Here is a 16,208-nt window from a genome sequence, read left to right as displayed (position 1 = left end):
CATCAACCACTCCCACCAATAGGTGCATTGGCCTCATGGGCCATGGGAGAAACCAAAAATGACAGGTCTCAAAGTTCCCACTGCTTCTGAGAGTTACCATTATATTACACCCTGGAACCTGGTTTCAGGAGTCACTGTTTTTAATCTGCAACCTCATAATGAATACTGTAGAAAGAACTCACCTGCAAAGCTCCCCTTTCAACAACTAGAAATGAAAGGCAACGCTCAAACCTTCCTCAAAATTAAATGTGTATTAATATTTATTTGTCCACTGAATGGAACGTGAGAAATGCAGTTGTCTTTAAAAAGATATTCTGTGAAACGAATATACGCCATGGTTTTCAAAACCCTGATTTATTTTATCCCTCCAGCCATGTAGCTCAAGAACAATTTAATTATTGATATTCTTCAACTACGCAGAACAAGATGAAAGTTCAAAATGCAAAAAAATTCATTTGAATTTTGAAAGCACAAATTCAAAATAGTAACAGTAACATAATAAAGAAGCCGCATGGCTGGATGCGAAAGACTCTTGTGGCAAATACATGATGGTAACCCTCAATTCAATCTTCCTGATTAAATGCTTACGAAGCAGATGAAGAAACTCGCAGAGGTCGTCACAAACCAAGGACGACTATTAAATACAGTGATTGGAAGATGGTTTATATTATCTCTAGTAAGAATGGGGGCTGTTGACGCTCTGAGATCATATTCATTTATTTATATGGCAATCAAAGCCCACTCACAACTTTAATAATCATGTCACTAGATAACATATGGCACAGTGCCTGGCACATACTAGACACGTGGTAAATATTCCTTGAATGAGTAAGTGGTATCACTTAATTATCAATCAAACGTTGGAAGACAGTACAAAAATGCAGCCACTTTCCCAATCAGAAATATCAGAATTAAGATTATAAAAATGTCAAATTCTATTAAATGGGCTCATGTTGAGTGAGCCTATTAATTAAACTTGAATGATTTTTTTAGTCAAAAGTCAGAATGCCATCATTTTGCCCTTCACTAGATCAGTTACACTGTTTCTCAAATGTGGAAGTCACATTCTTTTGGATCTTTCCTGCCTCAGGACCTTCCTGTTTGCTTTCATTTGCCACAGCTATCTGTACGGCTGTCCCCTCCCTCTGTTTAGGGCTCTCCTTAAATATTACCTCGTCACAGAGGCCTTTGCTAACCAGCCACGTACACACAATAACTCACAGACGTCACTTTCTAAATCTATTCCCTGACTTTTTCTCTGTTTACTATTTAATGTCATCTGATATGATATATATATTTTTAATTGTCTCACCCCCACCCACTAGAACTGAGAGCTCGATAACAGAAGGAGCTGGTCTGTTCACTGATATCTTCCTGGTATCTAAAATGGTGCTGGGCATATAGTAGGTATGAACCGTTAGATGGATGGGTGAACTATTAAACTTAATTTTCTAATTACCATTACTTATATTGTGAAAAGGCGTGGTTCCAAAAAAATGCTACCTTCTACTCTCATGTCTATGAATTCTGGAGATTTCTGTTTATAATTTAAGCCATACGAGTCACAAATTTCATGTTATTGGAACAAGGATTATCCACATATTAACTGCACATGTACAGAAAAAAAAATTGTCCTGGCCAGCCATATCTATTTGAACCTCATCAAAAAACTGAATTAATAACCACTGCTTATTAAGCCAATAATGGTCAATACTCCCATATTGTCTCTATCAAATATTTCTGCATGAGAATTTTGCTATTCTATTAACCATCCATGGGAGATGATATTAACAGTTGAGGACTAGCTGAGACCTCACCACCACTATTTTTGGAGCTTCTAAGAAACCAGTTAAAATGTCTGGCCCACCGCAGTTGGTAGAAAAATAGCGACAGAAGATATTGAAAACAGTGCTCTACAAAGAGGTACACACTTATAATTTTTAACGTAATTGTTCCAACTAGATCAGTGCCTCTCAAACATTAACATGTGATCTTGTTAAATTGCATTTTATGACTGCTGATCATGGTGAGGGCCAAGATTGCACATGTTTAACGAGTTCTCAGGTGATGTTGCTGTTGTTGGTCCTTGAGCTACCTCTATCTAGAAGGAATTCTCCTTTCAACATTATTGGGAGAACGAAAAATGAGTTAATAAAACTGTAATAGAAAATAAAGTGTATGAGTGAGATTACGTAGTGTTAAAATGTTCACTGCAACAAATTCACTTGACACACTGGGAATGACCTAAAAAAACGGATTCATTTGTTCAGTCATTCATATTTTCACATACGCAATACGTTAGGCGCTTCACTTGGGACGGAACAACCCATCCGTTTGTTCGGCACCTCCTTTGCTCTATTTGTTCTCACATATGTTATCTTACTTCAAGATTGGAACAGACATTTTGTTTTTTAATGATGAGCCAGACTTGTAAGATAAAATTTTGTCTCCCAAGTATTGGTGGTGATTCACAATTACTTGCCATGTGATGGCTTGTATTTTCACCCAGATCCTATTGATATCTCTCCTCCTCCTGATGGAGACCGGAACGTAACTTCAGCTGGCCTCCTTCCTGGCTGGCTTTCATTTCTCCTCCCCGCCATCGCAAAGGTTTTCGTTTCCCCCTGCCTGTCCCAGCCACAATTATCAGAGAAGTTGATGGAACTTGCTGTGCTTATCTTTATGAGTCTTTATAGAAATGTCAGGAAATCTCTTTGGCTCTCCGCAGGTTGCATTTTTCAATAAAATTAATTAGTTTATTCATAGAGAAGAGTATCTTTTGTTGCCTCCGTGCCAGTTGTGTTCTTGTACTTCCACAGTTGGGAGTGTTGTCTTGTTTTTTCTCCTTCCCTCACCCCCTACCACCCGAAGGTTATTTTGCAGCATAAAATGAAACAAAACAAAAATTATTTTTCCTACTCATCTTAAGGTTTCGAACTCCAGCATGTCAACAGGCATTGTCTTTGTTCTCATTATTGTATTTTAATTATGCAATTAAGGGTATTTCATTCTTTCATTTCAATTTCATAAACATTGTTAAAGATTTGTAATTAACCGGTAGTTACATGTTTGTGCCAAAGTTCTCTGTGGCTAGAGATATCTTACAAATTTCTTTATTCTATTAGCTTTCACTTCATCACCAATTCACGTCCGTGAAGATGCCAGAATTGGAGAGGAAAGGACTTAATAAGGAAAGAATCAAAGGAGAATAGAAAAAAGATGAGAAAGAAAGGAAGGAGAAGCACCCACATGTTTATTTTGTTACTCACACACCTTTGCAAGTATATTTTAAATGTTCAGTTAAAAAACTGAAACATGGAATATAATTTAGTCACCCTACTCTAGACCCCTTACCCCCATAGAAAGCCTCCACAAACATAGCCTTTGTGAAGACAAAAATGAGTGGGGCAGTTAGAACAGGCTGCAGGAATAAAAAAAAAAAGAATGAAAGATACAAAAAAAGGCAAAGCTATGTAGTATAAGTTAACATATCCCGCAGCTAGTCATCTTATTTATAATGATGATCATTCTTCACATTTTGTAATCACGCTGCTTTAACGCTGCATTGCCCTATCTCAGCCAATGTCCTTTAGAGGTCTTACAGACACGCGGAGCTGCCGCTGCTTCCTAATCAGAAACAGGATTAGAGAGGCACATGGGTACGTGAGAAAGTGAGACCTTACCCTTAGATAAATTAGAACATACTTAGAACGAGGTGAAAATAAGGGCATTTTGTGAACTCTCTGTTTTTCAGATTTCTTGTGCTGATAAGAGTTGGTAGTTTCTGGGCTAAATTGTATTTCCTGGATGCAACCTGTATAAAGGTAGCATCTGCAAGGATGTTTATGTCCAAAGCAAAAAGCATCCTGACTGTCAAAAAGGCCCAAAAGGGAACTGAAATAAATACAGCAGGAATGGTTTATAAATTAAATACTGTGCTAAGAGAGCAGAATGCACTCACATATTATCACAACCAATTTGGCCTAAGACACCAGCGCCTCTTACCTGAGCTAGTGCATGGCTTCTCTTCTTCCAGGGGCATTAGGGGTATTATCTTACCTGTCCCTCCCCTATCTATAACTGTCTGATTGGCCTTTTGGTTCCTCTAACCAGCCAAGCGGTCCCTCTTTCAGGCTCTTTGCATTGACTGTTCCTTCTGTCTGAAATATACTTCTTCCTGATTTGCAAACAGCAGTTCCTTTTTATAAGTGAAATTTGACATTAAATGGTACCAACCCAGAAACAACATTCTTGGCTCACAAAAGCTAAATAAAGTAGCCCCTCAGCTATCTCTTCCAGATTAGCTTTTAAGGTCTTCAGAAAACTTATTGCTATCTGGTATATCCCTTGTGGTCTTTTTCTTTTCTTTCTTTCTTTTTCTTTTTTTTAATTGAGCGTCACCCTCTCTAGAGATTCAGGAGATCTGGAACTTTGGCCTCTTGTGATCATTACTGTGTCCCCAGGGCCTGGAAATGTATCTGATATCTCAAGGTACTCCATTAATATTTGTTAATATTTGTGTGTATATATAATGTTATATTCAGTGTTACATATATGAATACACACACACACACATATATATATATATCACAAGGAATATACATCAAATATAATTTGGTCATTGTTGGTAAATATGTTGACAGATAATACTTATAGGTGTCAAGTGTAAATATTCATAGATTTTAGTTACGAGCTTATCTGTATTCCCAACCAACTTCTTTTATTTTGTTGTAAGATCGCAAATTAAGAGTGGCTTTGGTTGTATTTCATGTGACTAGACCAATGTTAATTAGCATCTTCTCATCACTAAGTCTACGGCTGGGCAAGGACGATGGCTTCCGGCTGGGTCTAGTCACAGCCTGTCTTTGGGACAGAAAGGAAGGGCGTGGACTAATCCATTTTTGTCTATGGCAATTTACGTGGCCTTCCTCTTCCAAAATAATCACATGTTTGGGGACAGTAAATGATAGTCCCCATTGAAGCAAATCAACATGACCATGGTAATAAAAACTGAACAGGTAACAATTTATTAAAGCATTCAATAAATCCCAGAATCATTAATTTCTAAATACTGACAACATCCCATTGTCCTAATCAGCTTTTTATTTCCTCCAAAACAAATCTGCTGCAGATCAGGTCCAGTATAGCTTTTATAATGGCTTGTCTCATTTAGAGTTTAATAGATTGTATGCATGAATACACACAAAGTTAGTAGAAGTGGTATGGAATATTTACTGTCATTTATAAACTCGCAAGAGATTTCTCAATGTGCTTTGCTTAAATAATACTTGGTGTTGTGTCTATTTCAACAAATCGTCCAGAAAAAGCTATGTGTTGCATGTAGTTCCATATTTGTGTCTCACTTTTAAAACTCTCCATTTTACCACGAGCTGTGTTAGCTGAAAGGTTGCGCTTGCCCTCCTGGTAATTATTCTAAGAGCTTCGACGCAAACCAAAGTCCCCCTACCTTCCCAAAGGACAGACTATCCTTTTCTGTCAATCTTGGCTAAGTAGTGGTATTACCACTTTAGGTCCCCCGCAGGAGGATGTGAGTGAGGGAATTACACACATGTGTGTATGTGTTTGCATGTGTGTGTATACTGTCATGATTCACCTTCCTTGCAACCCGGTCTCCAACCACAAGTGATCAATTGACTAGTCTGACTAATTAAGGTCACATTGTTATAGTGGAAAAAAGGAATGAGGACCAATGGGGGTACTTAGCCTCCAGAAGAAGATGGGAAAATAGAATGAGGGAAAAGCAGAAAAGGAGGCTGGATTTGAAAGATTCTCAAATTTTGTCTGAGCTCACTCTGTTTCAGGGGCACAGATCGGAGCAATCAGAAGTTGTAACCTGAAGGATTTTGGCAAATGACCACAGGCAGGCGACTCTCACTCTTATGATTTATGATGATAAATGGATAGAGTAAATTAGCTGACCCTTGGGTATGGGGGGACGCAGTCCAAACTCAATAGTTATAATATGGTTATTAAAACCCTCACCTCAAAGGTTAGTTGCAATCATCCAAATGATCACAACAGGGGAAAATGTCAATATGCATGGACAAGTACCTCCTGGTTCGGAATACCAATATTTGTTAATACTCTATCTTATATATGCCTTCCTTATTCTTTCTGGAGAGATGAGCTCCAAAATGTGTATTCTCCTCCCTACTGTCACACTATAATTTAGTACTGGAATCACAATCCTCCCAGCATATCTAATGAGTTTCTCTGGTCCTATTTTAAAGCTTTTAATCTTCATAAATAATAGCTAAGTAAACTTAAGGCGCTTGGACAATTTCTTTAGCTTAATGCATTCAAATCCACAGTTGGCACTTCATTTCTTTTCATTTAAAAATAAATCTATCTTGTCTCGATAGGCTCTACATGAATACACACTCCTAACAATATAAATCAGAGTGGCACATCGAGAATGATGGGATCTTACTTGTTACCTTTATAAGAAAACTGCCATTTTCAGAAATGTGTCCCAAATTCTTTTCGGATTAAGTCAATATATTTTCTTAAAATGCTTCAGAATCATACAGTATTAGCATTAAGGATTTCCAAACACAGATGAGACACTTTTTTTTCAAGAGGATTTCCATAAGCATGTGAGAAACTATTTAACACTTTTCAGGGTTTTTCCTTCCAAGGAGAAATTTCCTGTCACCTGTACATAGTAGGTGGTTCTATACACAGGCAGCCCTCAGTTTATGGCGCCTCACTTTATTGCCCCTCACGGATGAAGCGTTTTCCTACAAGCTGAAGGCAACAAAAGCAATTATCCCTGGCTCCATCGCAATAGTCACTTTATCCAGTGGTCTGGAACCAAGCCTGCAATCTCTGAGCTATGCCTGAACATGGTTTCCTGTGGATACCGACATACCTTCGATCATCACTTCTTAATTTTTGGAGAAAACTTGGAAAATATTAACTTTATGAGAGCAATTCGGCACATTTTAAGACATACTTCTGTAGAAACTGGTCCTTCTAGCCAACACCTCTACTTCAATTACAGGAGAGAAAACCCAAATGCCAAGTGAAAAGCTGACCAAAACGTCCCCTGCAGAAGAGCGCTAGGTGCTGTGGGAACAAATCGAGGCTCCTGACATCAATGAGAAACTGCATCAGAATAATTACAGCATGCCAAAATGGGCTGGTTTTAGAAATCAGAATCACTTACTTGCTTTGCTTCTCCATGCTAGCCACCCGGAGGCATTCCCATCTTGAATTGAGGAGATTCATTTGTTCTTGTACTTCCGTCTCTTCTTCTTCGGATAACTTCCCTGTTCCAATCAGCTGACTTCCCAACTGTAGGACATTACCAACCCGTCCCTGATGGGATGTCAAGTCCATCATGTACCCCTGACAAGGAGAGAAATTGACAGCAGCGGTTAACACTTCATGTAAAGCATTAAGGTTCTGATTTTTTTTTCTACGTGGGTAGCCCATTGAAAGTATATTCCCAGTAAAAGTATTTTAATGTGAAAATACTTAAAATTCCATGTTTTAATAATAAAGAAAATAATTAGCTTAGGTCACCTTCTGCAGAAGCAGATCCTGAGATTGGGGTTTACGTGCAGGTGACTTATTAAGGAAGAGCTCCTAAAGGAGGAGACCGAAGGAGCAGGCAACAGGCCAGGGAATGAGAGGAGGGCCAGTGAATGTGTCACCATGGGAAAAGTGTCCTACCAGGGCAGTGATACCACACAGGTAGCCTGGAGCATAAGCTACAGCTCAGCATTGCCCTGACCCAAGAGAAGAGAGCTAGGCTTTCATATTCCTGTGGGAGTCACCGTACAACCACTTCTCAGCACCTCCAAGTGGCGCTCACCAAGTCGGAACTTCAAAGGCTGGCTGCTGGAATGCCAAGCATGAGCACATTTGTTTGTTTCCATCTCCAAATAAAAACAAAATTGCCAACAGAAGTGTATGACTGGCTAACCAGTAAGCTGTGCGCTTGAAACCAATACAAAATGAAATTGAAAGAAAAAAAAAACCAAAAACCAAATTACGAAACTATCAGGATCTTACACAGGGGTTGGGGTCAAGAGACTTCCCAAGATGACGAGTCGTGTGCTTTGTTTCATAAGTCGATGTTTTGCCTTACCTCATGAGTATGAAACTGTTCTTTCACTTCCTCTACATCATTAGAAATCTCTCCCTGTGCTTGCAACGTGTCCTCAGCTGAAAGAAGCCACGAGAGTACTTCTTCTAGAGCTGTTTGGTAACTGTCCAGGTTTACTTCAGTCCCCATCAATGAACTGCCAAATGACTTGTCTCCAGGAGCTTCCAAACGCTGAACAATAAAATAAATTGGGCATCATACAATTAGTGTTTTTGCAGACTGTTCCAGTACATTAAATGATAAAATGAATGAAATATTTAAAATGTGAAAAATGTCCACATGCATTATCAGAGACATGAACAGCAGACTCACAAAATTGCGCGCCTGCATTTTTTTTAAAGATTTTATTAATATATTTTTAGAGACAGGAGAAGGGAGAAAGAGGAAGAGAAACATCAATGGGTGGTTGCCTCTCACACACCCCCTACTGGGGACCTGGCACGCAGCCCAGGCATGTACCCTGCCTGGGAACCAAACCAGCGACCCTTTGGTTCGCAGGCCAGCACTCAATCTACTGAGCCGCACCAGCCAGGGCACATGCCTGCATTTTAATAGCCTCACAAATATATTTGAATTTTCAAATCCTACCCAAAACTCACTTCAAATTAATATTTTATTAAACTTCTTCTAGATTGCTATAAAGAGTGGATTAATACATCATTTCTTCATGTTATACTTGAAATGATATTAATTTTAATTCATAGGTAATTTTTTTCAGTTCATATTTTAAATGCTTCACATACACATTATTGGTATATTTATATACTTTTGCAATCGTATTAAAAGAAGCATCTTTTCCCCAAAGCGACGAGGTAATGAAATATTTCTGAAAATTTACAGAAGAGTTATCAATATGGAAATAAAGCGGGGGATAATATTTAAAAAGAAATATCTCATTTACACATCTGAAATTTCTAACAGTATAATGACTTCTAGGAATTAAGCCTTTATTTCCAGAAGGCCATGGTTTAAACAGCAAGATATTATCTTAAGAGCAGTAAAATATAAAGTATTTGCTTCCTAAATGAATTTGCAGGAAGTTAAGTGAGCTTCTCAACCACTGTCTTGGAATTTTTGCTGGGACCCTAATGCTGAGAACAAAGGGTAAAGAGTATCCACAATTCTCAAGAGAAAATCCAGGCCACCGAAGTAGGAATCCTTAAAAGGTGAGCCCAGAAATGGCTCCAGGAGCCTTAATCCATTATCTAGCTCAGGTGTGTATAAGAGGAAGCAGGGAGACTGGCGAATATCAGTGAGAAAATAACCCTCTGAAGGGCTATGCAAGTCCACATCTTCTCCCCACCCCAAGCCAAGTAATGGAGACTTGAGGGCAATCACCTATATATACAGGGTAAGGTGGTTTCCAGGAGGGAAGCTGACCTCTAAATCGGCCTATGTCTTTGTAGAGTTTCAGAAGTGATGGAGCTAGTGCCAACAAGGGACAGGAGAGACCTCTTGGGATAACCTCTGGGTCTGCGGCTTTAACCTCAGGGCAATCATCAATGGTAAACATTTGAACAAATAAGAACATGCGCCCTTTTTTTTTTGTTTGTTTGTTTGGGTCAATGGTACTCATGCTAGGTTGCTCAGCTTCAGGATTCCTGAGAAGGACCACACTTAACAGGGTTTCCTGCTGAGGTAAGGAACACAGGCAAACTGCTGACATACAGTAGAAGCAAAGCAAAACTATTGAAGAAATACTTGGAGAAGAATCTTTTATATATACTCCCGATAGCAAGCCAGCCCTGGGCTCTTAAGGCAGGGTTTTGCAAAGGAACCCAAAGGCCATGCAGAACACTCAGAAGCTGCTTGGGGGATTTCACAATCTTCTCTAGAGAAAGCTGATCCTTTTTTTTTTTTTTTTATGGTGCTCCCTGGCATGTCTACCTTGAATTTCTAGTCTCCGCAATGCTGAGCCTTATCCCACAGAGCTGCTATTCTGAGAAATGCTCCAATCTTGAAACTTTTAACATTATAAATTAACCCAACGATTAAGTCCTTTAAGATGGCAAAACATAGCGGCAGTCGTCGGTGTGGTATTTTCACCATATGATATGCTCTCTGGTTCTAGAGAAATGCCAAAAATACATCATGCTGCTTAAGTCAAACTCACCCAACTCCCAGCTCTCAAACAGGGCCTAAGTGCCCCAAGAGGGTTATTTGAAAAGGCCCCTCCACAGTCAAGGCAATTTCTGAAGGTTTTAGGGGTTATGGCAAGTTCCAAGGTATGTATATTCCTTCTGCCCATGCTTAATTACTATTAATAAAAAATATCAAAGTCAGCATTAAGAGGGGGAACCATCAAAAAAGGAAGCCTGGGAAATACATATCCATGGGACCAATGTCACGGTTGTGCACCTTGAACAGCTGCACAGAGCCCAAGTCTCTGAAGGACACCATGCTTGTTTTATCTGCTTCTTGACATGGCCATCTTCAAACTCTTAATAATTTTATCTTTGAACGCTGGTTTTATAAGCAAAGTCCAATGGGGTGATGAAGTATGCACACGAGAACTACAATATGTGCCTCTGCCCCATTTGCATACATATATATTTTTATGTCCCATGAACACAAAATTCTAGTGGACCCACAATAGGTGGGAATTTAGTGCAACTCAAGCGAGTACAAGGTAAGTGTGTGATGCCCATGGCTGAGTGAGTGAGGGCACGAACGGCCCCCAGAAGTCATGCTCTCTATTTCAAACAGACCTTGCTTCAAAGCCAGAAAGAAGGCAATTCTAAGAAAACACAAACAAACAGGGAACCCTATCATATCCTTGCTTGCTCGTATTTCTTTCCTGTGTTAGCCAACTATTTACACTGAAACTGATGACATGAAGCAAAGGGAAAGCTAAGGCAACCCTGGCTTCTTTTCCTTTTACCTGTCCCTTCCTCCCTTCCTCCCTTCCTCCCTTCCTTCCTTCCTTCCTTCCTTCCTTCCTTCCTTCCTTCCTTCCTTCTTCCTTCCTCCCTCCCTCCCTCCCTCCTTTCCTTCCTTCCTAAGGGAAAACAGTATTGGTAGAATGTGCACCTATCAAGACATGAAATAGCCACTGAGTTAGTTGCATATCGTTTCCACATCAAGAATGAAATACACAATACAAGCTACAAAATACAAGTTGGCTGGTAACAGTGATTCTGCATAAGTTACGTGCTGTTATATTTGCATTTATAACTGCAATTGCAGAATATAACAAGCAGTAAAACTCGTACGAATGCTTTAAATTTTTAATTTTCTTTATTCGGTATGATATTAAAGAGCAAATAAAAACACCATGGAAAGTCGAGAGAGAGACCACAGAATAAAGAAAACAGCTTTATATTTTAGTAATTTGAACAGTACTTTCCTCCCTGCTTCTTGAACAAGGGGCTCCGTGTTTCATTTTTCACGGGGCAGCACATATGATGCAGCCAGCCCTGTGTGTAGGTGCAAAAAAAGTAAAATCCAATCCTGGATATTTTGCCTTCTCTGGGATGCGGGTGAGAGTTGATGGGGGTTTTATTACGCTCGGTAGACAGAACGAGGTTGTACAACCCAAGGGCTAAGGAGGAACACAGTCAGTGTTTGAATCCTGACTCAGACCTGAGGTCTTGTCACCTGAGAAAGTCACTCAGCCCTATCATAAACCTTGGTTTCCTCATACAGAAAATGAGAACAATGATACTTCCCTACCAAAGTTGTGGACAGAATTAAAGGAGAGTATATAAAGTGTTTGGCAGAATCCTGACCATGAGTAAGAACTCAATAGAGTATGTGAAGATGTAATTGTTAGTAGAATCTCGTATACATAAAAACCATTTTGAAGCACAACCTGCCCCAAGGTTACCTTCTTAAGTTACTGTCTGAAGTTCAAGAGCTACATAATTATTGTTGAAAAAATGACCCAGAGGACTTCTAAGAGCAAACATCAATTAAATTCAACCTTCTTTGAAACTTCAACCTCAACCTAGCTCCTATTTAAAAGTTCTTAAAAATCATTAACGTTGTTGAGTTCAGATAATCTTCTCCAAATGATAAGTTGTAAACAACGCCATTACTCAAACAGTACAACGTTATATTTCAACATTGTACAATCTAGATTAAAAAAAGTAAACACTTTATGATTTACTGATATTTACAGAGGCTTGAATGTTTGGAGAAAATTTTAGAAGGCAAATCTTTATATTCAAGGACATGCTGGCTAGTATTCATAAATTGTGAATCTAAATGTTTTGTCTGGTGATGTTCATAAAATAAAAACTTCTCAAAGACAGCCTTATTAAAGTTAAATCCAAACATGAATAAGCTCTGTAAAATTACATAAGTAACTCCATTAATCATTATTCACATCCATAAATTTAATTACAAATACATATGATTATGGTCAAAATTGTCAACTGCGCTCTGAGTAATTCTTTCTTTGTCTAGACCATTGTTTTTCAAATTGTAAGTCAGCATCCATCGATGATATACAAAATCATTTTAGTAGATCATGACCCAGAATATTCTATTTAAAATTAAACAGATTATGTGACTATATACAGTGATGGATGGTTACTAGAATTACTGTGGTGATCATGTAGCAGTGTATACAAATACTGAATCACTATGTTGTACACCTGAAACTACAGGTCAATTATAACTCAATTTTTAAAAAAGGAAGTTATAAAGTCAGGATTCAAATCCACACCTAGTAACCACAAGCCTACGTTCTTACCACTACACCTCATGACATCCCTAGAATACCCAAATGTTTATGTTGAAAAGAATCAGATTTTCATATTCTGCTGAAGGTAGGCATTAATCAGGAAAACTTATTGTAAAAAATAAATCAACAATGTACATGTTAAAATTAATAATTAAATAGAGTAAAATATCAGTCTGTGTCATGTAGATTAAGGATGAGTATTTCTGTGAATTTTTGTTTCTGACATATATGGGTATGTATATCTGTTCTGGGTCAAGATGAAAACAATTTTTGTAGTTCATTAAACAAGATAGGAAATGGTTCTGGAATTTAAGTGCAGGTAAACCCATGGAAGAAGAAATTTCCATAAATTCCACCTTTGCACATTTTCAACAACTTTTTAAAAAGATTTTTATTTATTTTTAGAGAGAGAGGAAGAGAGGGAGCAAGAGAGGGAGAGAACCATCAATGTGTGGTTGGCTCTCTTGCACCCCCTGCTGGGGACCTGGCCCACAACCTAGGCATATGCTCTGACTGAGCATTGAACCAGTGACCCCCTGGTTCTTAGGCCGGCGCTCAATCCACTAAGCCACACCAACCGGGGCCAACTTTAAAAAAAAAATCTACCTTTGACAGAGAACTTGGAAACAAACAAAGATATATAGAGAAGTTTACCCTTTTGATTACAGCGCTACAAAATATGTCTTCATGCTATAGTATTTCATTTTTCACCCAAGCTTGAGGCTTGCTCATACATTAGGAACTAGCATCAAAGGACATTTGCAAGGAAACTTGGAGATGCCACCCATAGCATCAATTGAAACTATATTTTTCCCTACATTTTGATCTTATTTTAATTTCTGCCTTTATCACAATAGTTTGTTTCTTTGCAGTACATTGGCCAAATAATGATTCAGATGAGAGGTACAACGATGGATGGATAAAACAGTCCTGGTTGTTTTCAAAATTAAAAGCACTAAAATTTACTCAATATGCTCCACATACCTCACAGGCTTAATTTCTTCTCTTTTTTCATGAAGAATTACTAGATATTGTCATTATGCACCACTATGCATAATGGTGGAAGGAAGAATGGAGAGGGAGAAGTAAAGTAAGGGAAGACAAACGAGCATATGTGTTATTCCTACAATGTCCAGGACAAAAATGCCTGGAAACTCATTTCTAGTCATAGAAATTGTCATAACGAAACATCAAGCAATAGCCTTGACACTACTTCATACATATATATGTCTTAAAACCCAGGTTACTATTTGTCTGATCCTGGGTAAGTTATTTAACCTGTCTGCATCTCAGTTTCCCCATCTGTAAAACAAAGAAAATAAAAATATATTGCCATAGGATTGTTGAAAAGATTGTATGAGATGGTGGATATAAAATGCTAAGCACATTCTAGTTTCCAAAAAATGCTCTGCAATGCCTGTATTTGGGGACCAATGTTCATTGAAATGGCATAAGGTTTTTATGAGGAAACACAGTTGAATGAGCTGCATGTATTTTTAGAAGCATGATTTGGCAATTCAAACTGAGATAAGTCATCAAATGGCTACATATATAGGTAGTGAAACCAGCAATCCAGCAAGGCTCAAAGCTCTTAGAAAAATAGCTGGGACGTTTGCAGAGGGCAGAATCTATCACTGAGTAGTTTCATATTTCTGTTGAAACTGATCTATTTTGGCAACTTCCCCAAACTCAACCTTAAAATGTGATACAAGTTTTATCCTGGATAAAGGGAGGTTTATTGTTCTTGAACGTATAAATGCTTCAAGGGCATTAGAAAATTTTATTACTTAGTTCCTTTAGATGTGTCCTATCTCTTTTTTATAGAGTCTAAGTCAACACATGGCTGGTGAATCTCTGGCATAGTCTATAATCTTTTTATCCTTCAGTATATCCAAGGATATAAGATGGGTCCATTTAAACAATGCTAAACAGAAAGGTTAACAAGGTGATCAGAGCCATTTCCATTTGGCTCATGGTTCAGTTGATCAACTTTACCTTTTTAAAAAAGTGTATTCTTCTTTTCTTCACTTCTACCAATCAAGAGTCAATGGCTTTGAAACTACTAAGAAAATATCTGGGCCCCATTATGTTGGTGAGCCAGAAATCAAATGTAAATTTCAAAATGATGCTTTCAAGAGAGACGTTGATATTGCACTTAAAAAGGGGACAAGAGAAAGGTAGCTAGGTGACACAGCCCAGGTTGTGGTAGAGACGTTCATTTCATGACAGAGGACACTGAGCAAAAAGTAAAACTAACATCGATATTTTCTAAAGGAAACATGTGCCAAAGACACCGTTTGAACTCCATACCATCTATAATTCACATCGCTTGCCTTTGATTTTTAATATCAGCAAAGTTAATATCCTTTACTATTACAGAATGTCTCACAGAAATGCTATATTGTACTTATTATGCTCTGTTTAAGATGACAAAAAACTACAACATCTATACACATATATGTGTTATATATATGAGCATATTTACATTTTTTAAAGTAAAATCTCATCGAAAACCCTACTAAACAAAACGGTTCTGGAACCAAAGGTGTTCATCTTGCTACCTAAAAAGCTGGCCACTGCAAAGACTGCTGGTCCTCACATATCTGTCCTCCTCTACTTCTTCCACAGAAGGAGACTGTAGGTGTATCCAGAATATAAACTACAGTTCCCAGCTTCCCTTGCAGCTCGGTACGGCACGTGACCAAATACTGGCCAGAGAGATAGGATGTGTGCAACTTCACTGTCAAGACCGAAGAAGAACAGATATGCCCTCCTCTGTCTTTTCCTCCCTCCCGCAGGGTGATACAGACGTGGCGATGAGCAATCCTTGATCTTGGGATGATGACAGACCTTAGAAGGTCACAGAGCAACGAGGCAAAAGGACTTTGGTCCCTGGGTGAGCAAGTTCTAGGAGGCCTCGAACACCCACATTTAGACCCATGTTTTACGTACCTCTGAAAGAGAAATTAACTTGTTTCTTAGATAATCCATTGCTAAGTTGTGTCTTTGTTACTTTCACAAAATGTATAGCCCATCTAAGGCACTACTACGCTGTAAGTTTCCGGGAGCTGAGATTTTCCTATAAAGATATATGTGTTTCTAAGAGCTAATATGTGATTTTTAAATACACTTTCTACCATAAAATTGTACGGCTGCCTGATAATATACCTTCTCTCTAAGACATAGTCTCAAGAAAGGTTCTAGTTCATTTTGCTTCATCCTTTTATAATCTATATATTTTTAAATAATTTTTCCAGCTTTACTGAGATATAATTGGCATATTAACATTGTGTAAATTTAAGGTGTACATTGTGTTAATTGGATGCACTTATATAGTGCCAATGTGACTGCTACTACAGCTTAAGCTAACACCTCCATCACATCACA

The 16,208-nt window shown here is 38.3% G+C and overlaps 1 protein-coding gene across 2 annotated transcripts in view; it reads right to left on the bottom strand.

The window, feature by feature from the left end:
* The window catches only part of DMD (dystrophin), a 1,878,371-nt gene that overhangs the window by 1,353,035 nt on the left and 509,128 nt on the right, over positions 1-16,208 (bottom strand). For both annotated transcript variants that reach the window (XM_054566574.1, XM_054566573.1), the window contains exons 10-11: positions 8,117-8,305; positions 7,190-7,371 (exon numbers count right to left, since the gene is read on the bottom strand). In XM_054566574.1, the coding sequence (XP_054422549.1) occupies positions 7,190-7,371; positions 8,117-8,305 (371 nt within the window). The remainder of the gene's footprint in view (positions 1-7,189; positions 7,372-8,116; positions 8,306-16,208) is intronic.

The sequence above is a fragment of the Pteronotus mesoamericanus genome, unplaced genomic scaffold (assembly GCF_021234165.1).
Source record: "Pteronotus mesoamericanus isolate MK-2021 breed Mesoamerican mustached bat unplaced genomic scaffold, CSHL_Meso_final contig_173, whole genome shotgun sequence".
Taxonomy (NCBI): Eukaryota; Metazoa; Chordata; class Mammalia; order Chiroptera; family Mormoopidae; genus Pteronotus; species Pteronotus mesoamericanus.
This window is presented reverse-complemented; position numbering and strand designations above follow the sequence as displayed.